The sequence below is a fragment of the Varroa destructor genome, unplaced genomic scaffold, assembly GCF_002443255.2.
Source record: "Varroa destructor unplaced genomic scaffold, Vdes_3.0 BEIS01000005.1, whole genome shotgun sequence".
NCBI classification, from domain to species: domain Eukaryota; kingdom Metazoa; phylum Arthropoda; class Arachnida; order Mesostigmata; family Varroidae; genus Varroa; species Varroa destructor.
This window is the reverse complement of record NW_019211458.1, coordinates 13,929,326-13,941,620: the sequence shown is the minus strand read 5'-3', so window position 1 is coordinate 13,941,620 and position 12,295 is coordinate 13,929,326. Positions and strand designations below refer to the sequence as shown.

The 12,295-nt window shown below is 39.2% G+C and overlaps 1 protein-coding gene across 3 annotated transcripts in view; it reads left to right on the top strand.

Annotated features, from left to right (window-relative positions):
- Nucleotides 1-8,021, top strand: part of Ncc69 (sodium chloride cotransporter 69) — a 91,506-nt gene extending 83,485 nt beyond the window's left edge. For all 3 annotated transcript variants that reach the window (XM_086991197.1, XM_022807048.2, XM_022807046.2), the window contains exons 7-14: nucleotides 233-344; nucleotides 665-804; nucleotides 1,272-1,499; nucleotides 1,804-2,020; nucleotides 2,256-3,206; nucleotides 3,548-3,938; nucleotides 5,411-5,677; nucleotides 5,968-8,021. In XM_086991197.1, the coding sequence (XP_086847323.1) occupies nucleotides 233-344; nucleotides 665-804; nucleotides 1,272-1,499; nucleotides 1,804-2,020; nucleotides 2,256-3,206; nucleotides 3,548-3,938; nucleotides 5,411-5,677; nucleotides 5,968-6,103 (2,442 nt within the window). In that variant the 3' untranslated portion in view covers nucleotides 6,104-8,021. The remainder of the gene's footprint in view (nucleotides 1-232; nucleotides 345-664; nucleotides 805-1,271; nucleotides 1,500-1,803; nucleotides 2,021-2,255; nucleotides 3,207-3,547; nucleotides 3,939-5,410; nucleotides 5,678-5,967) is intronic.
- The last annotated feature ends 4,274 nt before the right edge of the window (nucleotides 8,022-12,295 follow it).

Sequence of the window (12,295 nt, the reverse complement as noted above, 5' to 3'; positions counted from 1 at the left end):
AAATAGTTCCGCTTATATGACTCTTTTTCTTTAGGTATAGTAAAAGTAAATGGTAATTTACACGCCACGCACTATATATGTATATATTATTACACACTATATATATATATAATTATAATTATTATTAGATCTAGAATTAAATATTTGTGTTGCTTGATTTAGAAGGTACTGTTTTCATTGTCAATTTCGCTTGGTTGTGTTAAACTTAATCTGCTTTTCGGCCATATATTAGGCGCAAGTGGTTCTGCTTTTCATCCTTCTCGGAGCAATGTTTAACTTCATTCTTGGAGCCTTTCTGCCCGTGCCGGAAGCTAAACTTGGCAAGGGCTTTCTCGGTTTTTCAAGTAAGTGATTTTTTTCAAGTTAAGTTTTTAAGAGTAGATCACTGATATAATTTATTCTTCCGAGTTCTTCCGTCAGCTTCTCATTAGATCTTTTAGACCGCTATATAATACACAGTGCCTCAGAGTGTCTCCACTAAACACTATAAAGTCGGTCAGGTTTATTCCTTAGGCCACATGAGCTTGGCAATGAAACACTTTGTCCTTACCCTGAAGGGACTGTCTTTTAGTAAATCAGAATTATATCCTATCTGTGTTGCGTGCGGCTAATTTGATTTTACAAATCAGTAAAAATAAAGATTTTTTCATTGCTTTAATTACAGCAACAATGTTAGCGGAGAATTTCGGTCCACAGTTTTCCCCAGAGGGCGGCAAAGATTATGGCTTCTTTGAGGTGTTTGCTGTGTTTTTCCCCGCCGCCACAGGAATTCTTGCCGGAGCGAATATATCCGGTGACCTTGCTGTAAGGCCTTTTTTTGTATTTCTTCTATTTTTACAGCCATTCTGTGTATGTTTGATAAACCTAGCTAGAAGCAACAAGACTTACTCCTATCCAATAATACATGCTATATTCGATAACATACTAATCTTTTTTTTTGCTGTTTTATAAGATTTGGCTAAATTATCTATCAATTCATGGTTCGATGTCCAACTATAATTACTATAAACTACTTTTATTATGTGTGCTAATTTCTAGTTATCTACTTCCTGTGATTGTAGTACGCTGATATGGACAATCTCACGTACCACAAATTCGTTTATAACTATTATATATATATATATATATATATATATATATAAGGAAATCTTGTAAAATGTGCACTTCCCATTAAGCGTGAAGTGCTCTGCATTGGTCTCCATTATCCTTTATTATACACGAGGCTATGTGGCGTATGAATTGTTTTTTCTTTATCGTGTTATGCTTTTCAGAATCCATCCACGGCGATTCCTAAAGGTACCTTCTTAGGTATCATTATCACCTCACTTTCCTATGTGCTGTTTGCGATTCTGGCAGGCGCTACAACGCTCCGTTATGCCACTGGTTTAGCACCAGCTAACGCAAATACGCTGTCGTTCGCGGACCTTAGGGATTCTATCGGACACGCAGGACCTTGTAATCCCAAGGACTGTCCGTATGGACTTTTCAATGATGCTAATGTTAGTAGTTACTTTTTGGTTCTCTTAACGATTTTTATAATCATTGTCGTATTCGTACTACGGTGAGAATTAAAAGACGGTTTGAAATTTACTGGCAAATTTCTGAGCACCGTTAGTGTGAATGATTTCAACATGATAAAACATGTCCTTCACTATAAGAGATGAGCAAATTAAATTTAGACCTTACTCTAACGTAATGTGTCTTTGCTACTGTATAATAAAATGTCTTCCTACGACTTCTCATAAACTGTAAGGACTTCAACGTTTGTACTGCATCTGTTGTTGCATAATGATATGTTAATAGGTCATGGAGATGGTGTCTGTTTTCGGGCCCTTGATAAACGCGGGAGTGTTTGCTGCAACTTTGTCTTCTGCGCTAGCCTCGTTGGTATCTGCCCCGAAGGTGTTTCAGGCCCTTTGCAAGGACAAGCTATTCCCACACATCGATGCCTTTGGCAAAGGCTACGGGCCTAATGGGGAGCCCAAACGGGGCTACTTTCTAGCCATGGCCATTGGAATAGGTAATGAGTGAAAATAGCAGTATCTGTGTTTACTATAAGATAAAGAAGTTTAGATAAAAACAAACGGAATAAAAAATACAAAACCTGAGTTATGAAAAAAACATGTGAGCTGCGATGACATATGCATACGCTGTAAATGTTTATTATCCTGTTTTCCATATGTATATATATGTAAAATATCACTGTATAAAAAATATAATATCACTGTATAAATCTGACTCTGCATCTCCTGCAGGCTGCGTAGCCATCGGCAAGCTGAATTCGATTGCGCCGCTTATTTCCAATTTTTTTATGGCAGCCTACTGCCTCATCAATTTCGCCTGCTTCCACGCCTCGTTCGCTCGTTCACCCGGTTTCCGTCCAGCTTTTAAGTACTACAATATGTGGCTGTCACTTCTCGGTGCCATTCTTTGTTTGGGGGTTATGTTTGTCATGGAGCCATATACGGCACTGATCACGTTCGCCGTTATCCTGGGATTACATATGTACATTGGGCAACGAAAGCCCGACGTCAACTGGGGCAGCTCAACGCAGGCGCAGACCTATAAGGATGCCCTAAACGCCGTCTATAAACTCCAACAGGTAGAAGATCATGTCAAGAATTATCGCCCACAGATTCTCGTATTGTCAGGCGAGCCTAACTATCGCCCGCCTCTCATTGATTTTGCCTATTCGATCACGAAGAAACTTTCGTTGCTCATCTGTGGCCACGTCGCTCGACCCCCGTTACCCCACCGGGCTCGCCACAATCTGACCGTACGGGCCCAGCAGTGGTTACAAAAACGCAAGATTAAGTCGTTTTATTCGATTGTTGTCGAATCTGATCGTTCCAAGGGTGTACGCTCACTCCTACAGTGTGCCGGAGTGGGCAAACTTCGACCAAATGTTGTTATGCTTGGCTACAAATACCACTGGCAAACGTGTCATGACTATGAGTTGGAGGAGTACTTCAACATCATTCACGAGATTCTCGATCATCATATGTCCATTGCAATTCTACGCCTTCCCGAAGGACTTGATTACTCCGAATATGCAAACACGGATGTTTTCGTATCCTCGCCGACGACCAACGGCAAAAGCAGTAATCATTTGAAATTGCCGACTTCTGGCGGTGGCGCCGGTGGATTCGAACGAAACGAGAGTGCCCTGTTTCCTAGGAACGTCTCCTCCGCCCAACTGTCCACTGGTAAGTTGAGCTAAATGGCTGGCGTTAAAAAAAACTTTTCGTTTATTTACACAATTTATGCCTGCCGTATATAGATATATGCGTACGACGAGCTTGCACTAGTTACATATATTGAGCTTGGCACAATCTTTGAGTTGTTGGAGCTTCGACCCCTTAATATTAGAGAAGCTATACATATTACAATTCTACATATTTGTCTACATACATTTGTATACGTATCTGTGATACTGGTTGGCTCTTGTAGTTAATTCTACTATGTGAAGCATCTAGACATGTGTATGACATTTCATGTGATAGTAGTGATGGTGTTATTTATTTGTTCCTGATGAAATGTTGTGCAGGAGGCAGTTCCCGCGAAGGCACACCCCCGGGGACGCCTCAGCCCGAACACAAGGGACTCGGAGCGTCCGTGGCGGGTGTGGCGGACAAAGACAAAGAACGGGGTGGCAATAAGGAGCGAGGTGATTCGAAAGAACGTCAGGAAGATGAAGAAGAAGCTCTGGTAGGCTCACCAAACGTTATCGAATGCCCGAAAGAGGTACTGCAAAACGTCAACCAGTTCTTGCGCAAACAACGAAAGGGCACCATCGATGTATGGTGGCTTTACGACGACGGTGGTCTGACGATACTCGTGCCCTATCTTCTGTCGACACGAAGCAACTGGAGTTCCTGCAAACTGCGTGTTTTCTCACTAGCCAACAAGAAAGAAGAGCTTGACCGGGAACAAAGGAAGTGAGTGAGAGGGCCGATGCATAGAACATGAACTCATGTTAGAATACGTTCGAGTTGTTTGCGCTTACAAGCAGAGCGCATCTGGTATGCAATTATATTCAAGTTCACAAGATATGTGTTTTTGTGCCAGCTGTCCTCCAATATACAATGTCCTCCAACAGAAAAAATCAAGGTAGCTTACAAAAGTCTTAATTATGGGCGCATTGAAAATGGCAATAGTTGCACACGTCTTGTGGTGAAAGAAGATTGTCAAATCCCTTATTAAATCGTCCAGGGCTATTTAGTGAGTCTAAAAACTTAATGCACTTCTTAACGCTTGTGAGGTAGGCAAATGGTGCCTTACTATAGAATCGTTATAATCTATAGATTGACGTCAGCCCTGATAATACTACTTGCGCAAATCATGTCTAGGATGAAGCAAACGTGTATTCACGTACCCTGTGCGCCGGTCCTGAAAAAGAAAAAAGCAATTCTCTTGTGCTTCTTCTTCATATTCAGTATTTTTATACCATGAGCTATAATAATTCTTCATTGAACATCTGTATTCACAACAACTCGTTCAAGATTTTGCCCGTGATTCTCAGTCTCCCACTTACCGTCGTTAAAATTATTGCACAAGGAAAAAGTTTTTGTTTCGCTAAAAATGTATTGTCCAGTATTTTTGCATCTCCGACAGATTACATCAGATCTCTTTAACAAACTGCGATCTAATCGCTCATCGCTGACTTTCAACACTAACTGATATCTTTGATTCTAAATTCTGTTGACACCCAATCAGTTTATAGGCGCAGACACTTAAACCCTTAATATAAATAGCCAAATCTCGTCTTCTAATACTTCGTAGTTTAAACTTATACAAAGTTAGTGACCGGCTAAATAGTTCGCCTTAAATTACCTCTGCCATACCATCTAGAGTTCTGTAAGTTACCACTTGAGATGAAAAAGATACTTACAAGCCGAAAAATAATTATGCCTATTAACGAAGTTAACGGTGCCAACTGTCTGTAGCAAATTCACATATAAAGTTATATCCAAGTGTTTAATTATGCCAATAGAGAAGCGAAAGGGAACTTGGTTTGTCAGTTAAGTAAAAATATAAACCAGTCCTAATATGGAACCCCTAAATAGTCTCGAGAAGGGCACGTTACTTTTATATTGTACTAATGCACTTGCCGGCTACAAGTGCACACTTGCGGATCCCATTCCGCGACAGTCGTCCGATGAAGGATGTCATTTATTGATAAGAATAATCGGCTAAACCGAGGTGCTTTTTTTTCTTTGTTCTCTCCTAGTTAGACTATCTATACTGCTAATGTCGTTATAACAGCTGACATATAGCTAAATGATATCGAAATACTATAGCTGAATTGTTTGGGAGGTAACTTTCAATCCTCTATCTATAATCGGGTAACGAATTCAGCGTGTCTTAGGTTTTTGAAAATAATTCGATTCTTTTTGGGTTGAAATTTCAGCATGGCGGCTCTGTTAAGCAAGTTCCGAATGGAATACTCCGATGTCATTGTAATCCCGGACATTCAGAAACCCCCCTCAGATGAGACCAAACGTGAATTTGAAAAGTTAATAGCTCGCTGGAAAACGGACCAGGATGAAGTGTCAGAAGACAATAAGCTTGCAATCACTGATTCCGAGCTCCTTGCACTCAAAGCAAAAACAAATCGTCACCTTCGCCTCAGAGAGTTCCTTCTCCAGTACTCGCGCGAATCGAATTTAGTTGTGATGTAAGTCACGTTTTGCTCCGCATATACAAGTATCTATTGAGATAATTAATAATTTTCAAGTCAAATTATTAAGACTGTTTTAGAAAATAATGGTAGCTTGTAGGCAAGAGAACACTCTCTACTTCGACATCGGTCTTGCTTAGGGAAACTTCTTTAGGATCGTTCCATTTTGCATGCGTAGGCCTGGATCGCGCCTAAGCGTCTGATCGCGTTCAGCGATAACTACTATCTTTTGTATTGATAGCTCGACGCTTTCTAACCAGACTTTTTGTATGCCCATTTCTTGGCAGGACGCTCCCGATGCCACGCAAGAATACATGTTCTGCGAGCTTATACATGGCCTGGCTGGATATGTTGACCAGAGATATGCCACCATTCCTCCTTATTCGAGGTAACCAAACATCTGTACTGACCTTCTACTCATAGAGGCGATCGTAAACAGTCGACGGTCAGCGTTTCTGCCAGTCACTTATGGCAAGATACGCATCTCATCGTCGCACCTAACGATGACCAAACAAAATGTTGTCGGCCGTACATGTAGATAGGCGCAAGGCCGCACGATGTCAACAGCGCTTTGGCGGCATGGAGACTATAATATCGCTGGATCTATTCGTTTACTCTGGATGCCGATATGGCAAATCATATCAGCGAGCCTGGTTAAGCTATTTGATTACAAAGCATGCATCTTATGGCTTCGACAAATTTTCGCTTCTTTTTACTATCAAATTTTTTTCAGATTAATTTCATTAATTCGCTAATTTTCAGATAGTAGTGTTGTGTATCGCACTGTCTTTCTATGGATTAGAACTCGATGCGGCATCAAATCTACTGTTTACCTGGCATTTGTTGTATTACATGTTTTTCTCAAATAACATAAACAGACAAGGACCTCTTTTGGGGTCGTAATACAAGCTATTTCGTCGTTGTTATAACAAGGCGCCACTGGAAGTTAAATTTCGTAATTTGTTGTTCTGTAGATCACAATGCCAGAAAATTAACAAAAGCTTATGACGAGTTCATATTGCTGGCTGCAGATCGAAATACTGCTGTGTTCTCACCAAATCGACTCGTGCTACACAGGTACGGGTTCAATTAGGTATGTTATTAATTATCCTTTAGCCAGCTGAATTGTCAAACGATATAGTACAAACACAAAACGCGGGTTGCTATGTAGTTCCCGTGAATGAGAACGTATCCGATGCTGATAATTCTAATAGGTCGTTGATGATGGTAAAAAAAAAATCGACTATACAGTTTTCTGCTTCAAGCCAGCAGCAAGTAGGGAAGTACGGTTCAAGACCATTAGGCCACAAGAATCGGCGCCATACGGTGGTCTGTGGTGTGCAGGGCACAGCTGAAAAATGAGGAAATGATGTCATCGCATTATTGTCCATGCGAACGCAGAATTTGGTCATCTTGGCGCTATCTCAATTCATCAATCAGGAACAATTTCTACACATAATTTGTAGCGCATAAATGTAATACGAAGTGTTGAAGAGAGACGAACCGTCACTCGGTTGTGCCAGAGGACTTACTTACGCAATACAATTGAGAAACATAGAAAGAGAGAAACAGAGTGTTTAGGTGTGTGTATGTGTGAGAGAGAGAGAGAGAGAGAGAGAGGGACAGAGGGAGGGGGAAAGGAGTGAGAGGGAGCAAAAAGTACTATTGACATGTGTTGTCCGTGGTAAGACTATATAATAGTTAAAACTATATATATATATATATATATATAGTTAACAAAGAGTGCTGTACACATAATCACAAGTCGAAACGAAAAAAAAAAAGAGCAATGATAAATATATTAACTATAATTATAGATGAATTCAGGAAATCGATCGCCGATCGAAAATTTTGCGAAGTGTTTGGGTAGGCGCTCGAATAACCACAACTATACGATAGCTTCTGGTTCGAAAACGTACTGATAGACCTATGAAGCCTATTATGTGAGTACATCTATATTCCTTTTAAATTATCGTTATTGAAACCTTACGACAACAAGCAGGGTAACGTACCCGAGAAAAGTAAATGCATTTGTACATAGTAACAAAAGAAAAAGGGAAAGTTATCTATGATACAATATAATGAAGCCACGACAACTCCTGTCACTCTCCCATGGTACACAACAATTGCAAACGGTACTAACGGGAGCCAATGCAATCAACGACAGATAACAAAATACTTGCAGCGACAAAAATACATTTTCTAACCTTTTATTATAATGAGAAAAGCTTCGCTTAATTGGCCAAAAGTAGGGAGCCTGAAACATAGGTGGATTAGATATAATAGGTATAAAGTGCATGACACAATTAAGATTGAATAAAATTAAACAACTAAGGAAAAACACTTGTGCTTTTTATTCTTCTTGTTTTTGTGTTTATTAGGCAGCTTAGCTAAAATGCTGTCCAAAACGCCGCCTATAATGGACTTAAGTTTTAGGGAATTTTTTTTTTTAGATAGAGAGTTCATATGAAATCGGCGTCCTTATGACAAAGGGACGTTCGTTTGCAAAATGGATACCTTCAACATTTCGTAAGGTTCCGGACGCACATAATGGAAGATCGCATGAATACGGTTACGATCCTTTTATACGACTTTTCAAAGGTGAATCGTGCCTTTTCAGGGCCTTAGTGTATCAGATGAACGCAAAGGTACTCGTTGAAGAAAGGTGCCAGAATAATATCCTTGAAAGCATTTTCGCTAACAAAAATGCTAGCTAAATTTTGAATGGATCGTCTCGTAACAGGTGACGAATCATGAATATGTTAATTTGGTCTAAAAAACAAGCGCGCAACAAGTAGCGTACCCAAAAGAAACATCCAATCGGCGCAGATGAAGCAGGAGCGAATCATGGATAAACAGGAGAGCGCAACTCTCACTTGTGCTAGTTGTTCAGACACATTTCATTCGTAGAAAAATACCAGTTTATCGTTTGCCGATATATATTAGCCAGACAACAGCATCTGTTACGTTTGTTAGAAAAGACAACACCAAACGCAGGCAATCGGACATCATTCCTAGTACAACCTCACACAACTAACTTAAGTTCTGTTATAGAACAGAATCAAGTTTGATTAGGTGGTTATTTTTCTGCTATACCAAACAAGCCTCCGGTTTTTATAAAGGTTAGGAGTAAGGGTTAAACGTTGGCCAAGCCTTAAATATGCTGTCAAGACAAAAATTAAGTGGTGTATTCGTGTTAGAAATCAGTAATTCTTACACTGTTACAAACGAATCTGGCGGACTTTTAAGCTGAATAACTTTTGAACTACGCGCCAATAGCAGACGAAATGTGCCTAGCAAATACTCCACTTTTCTAGAAGGCTAAGTGGAGCCAAATGAAGTTCATTCTAGGAGGAACTAATTCGGAAGGAAAAAGTATTTTTTAATCTCAAAAATTAACGCTCGATGATCCAGCTTTTGTTTCTTGGAGGCCATAGCATTGGGGGAACATATCAAATATTGGTGAAGACACTCGACAGGGAAGCTTTAGGCGAAAGCATAACACGATATAATAAATGGTGCAAAAATTTCAAGGGAATAGGCTGGAGCGTTAAAGAGTGGCAAGGAAGTGACCAGACGTTAGAACTTCAAGCACGAGAGCACATTGCCGTAATTGAGGAGGCTTTCACAAAAATAGAGCTCGAAGTCTATCGGTTGTGTTGGCCAAAACTAATATTTCACATGTAACGTGTTACACAATTATAACCCAAGCACTGAAAATGTGGAAACTAAGTAGAAAATGGGTCCTCTATAAGTTGACTTCGGACCACTTGGAAATGTATTTGGTGTATTCCATGAGCAATTTGCGGAACTTTAATCAACAAAAGGTCCGCCCGGAGCGTACGATAGCCATAGATAAGGGTTTTTCGCTAAAGACCTGTTCAATCTCCACCGTCAGCCGGAGAGAGACCTGACGAGAAGGTAGCGTCACTCTGGAGAGAAACTGAGCTCGACGGTAGTGTCGAGTAGGTTCGGGCGTGAGGTGATGAAGCAATTTTTGCGATGGACATCAGGAGCTTCGGCTACTATGAGATCCTCGCCGAGAATGAAACAATAGATGTAACTCGCTATATCAAGTTTTTTCAGAGACTTTTAGATCATGCCAAGGCAATTAAAAGCATGCAGCCTAGCTACTGGATGACAGCGCCAGACCCCACCACCATGTCTCAATTACTTGCTGGATTGAGCAAAGAAATGTCCAACGTTGGCTTTGACTCGTTTATTCTACTAATATAAGTTCACATGATTTCGAAGCGATTTATACCCCAAAAAGGCCAATTGGTGAGCAAGCTTATTTCATTATCGATTTATTCCGAAAAACCATGGATGAAGAAGTTATATATAGGATCGTAAGTGGTGTGTGCATAGCGCTGAGGCAAGTAATCAAAAAAAAAAAGAAAACAAGAAAACACATTTTAATAAATAATTATTATAACTCGTTACGTTATATTAACTAGTTACCTAATCCTTAATCAATTGGACTCGTATGTAACAGCCTAAAGTTTTCTTAATTGGCTAAAACGGACGTGTATTAAGCAAAGTACCCAAAAGGTAGGCAAAAAGGAAGAGTTGTTTCTATTGCAATATTTTCGTATACAAGAATTGTGGCAAACTTAGTGCAAACAATAAATCAACTATAACAAGTGACTCTCAAATCTTTACTCCGATGATAATTATATTTGAAGCAGTATCGACCCTAAACATTGCGGACACAAGACCGGGTATGATGATTTTGACGGGATAACATGTTATCACCATTTTTGGATAATATTTACTCAGTTAGCGATAAGGTGAGTAACTGAAATCTATGATTGTCGATTATATGACTCTTTTTTAGGAAGTCTACGATTGTATCTCTTCTAGTAGTCTCATGCTGGCAAATAAAATCTGTGTGCACAAGATGCTGGCAACTATGATGAATTGTTGCTTTTGTTGCTCCTGCATCAGAAACATTTTATCTATTTTAACTTTATATATACATAAAAATGTACGCCTGATACTATTAAGTAGAGCTTTAGCGAATGCATTAGGTTTGTCGTTGAGTATTTTTTCGTATTACAGATTTTTAGATCACGAAAAAAAACTCCAAATCAAACATTCGCGTTTGGTGCGCTATTTTAGCCCACTTGTACAATCGGCTAATCTTCACTCTGTATTAGTTAAACGTTTTCTCAATATCATCTCCCAGTTGTATGTGTAAATATATGGAAAATGTTCGTGTAGGAAGAGCCCAAAAAGGTTGCATCCAAATAGATCTCTGAGGTATGTGACCGTTTTCTAATAATTTAGGTTATATGGTTTTCAGGTAGAATGTAGGCTTCAAATATTGTGTGTCAGGAAATATCAAATTAACCTGACCTTAGATGCGCTATCAGACGTAATAACCAGTTCGGTCAAGAAAGCCAAGCTTTATAAGATCATATGGTGTTATATTTAGCAAACTATTCGTCGCGAACCCACCGACAAAGGAAGACCCTATTACGTACTGGATTCAGCCCTACTACGTGGTCTGGACAGCGATTATTGATCTTCTTAGTTATTTGCTTGCTTTTTTGTTCAATGGTGGTGATATTATGTTTTGAATTTGTATCCATATTAGTCCTTAAGATATTAGTCTCAAAGTCTTATGGCTATTCAACGCTTTTAAATACCAAGTGTCGCAAGTGTCGTGCTCCATACGTTGTCGCTAATATTTCAACCCAACGTGAATGAGAAAATCGTTGTCCTTAGGTAAAGGATAAAATCACAAATTATATTAAAATCGACTCGTTTAGAGAGAACGAGGGTCCAGCAGTATTATCAGATCACAATGCCACTTCGTGCTAGTGAAATTTTGTCAAATGGCTGACATGGAAATATCGTTTCATGTCATCAACTTCTAACAATTTCTCTCTTTTTTTTTTTCTCGCATTCTTTTATTCGAGCGAATACTTATAAAGTTTTGTTTAGAAACGTTCAGTAAGCGATAACCAAAATGGCTGAACATTTCACCTCGATGTATCGATTGGAGACCTTATAATTCTATATAATATCTATGACCATGTTTTGACAACTTATACGGTATTTTGAAAAGTGTTCGAGTTTTATTATGTGCTTGGATTCGAACAAACATTTCAGAACATATGAATGTATCAGTGGGCTCAAGTGCGGTATTCCAATATCCGCATCTAACTTTCTTACTTTCTGTTAAGTCAAAGTGTCTTTAATTTCTCAATAATTGATTGAATTGTGTCTAAATTTGATAACACAAATTTAGGCACAGTTCATTACTAAGCCTATTTCGTTAAATGACTAAGTGAAGTATCGCTCTTAAAAATATTTGATAAATATCTACAATCCAGCAGTTCCATAGCAGTCTTTTTAAGCTCATTAGTAAATAAGGCTAAACATAGATTGAAAAGCTAGTACTATTTATTTATTGCAGAGAAGAAGTTTAGCCGCAAGCCGATCATTTTTGCGATTCATTTGCTTATATATAGTCCTGAAAACTGAAGACCAATATAAGTGTCTGAAAAATGTGTGCTCTTAGGGCAAAAGAAATCTGTTGAATTTGGAGTTCCTGATAGTCAGCAATCAGTCCTCAGAGGATTCGACGAGGCAGTGTCATCTGAGGAT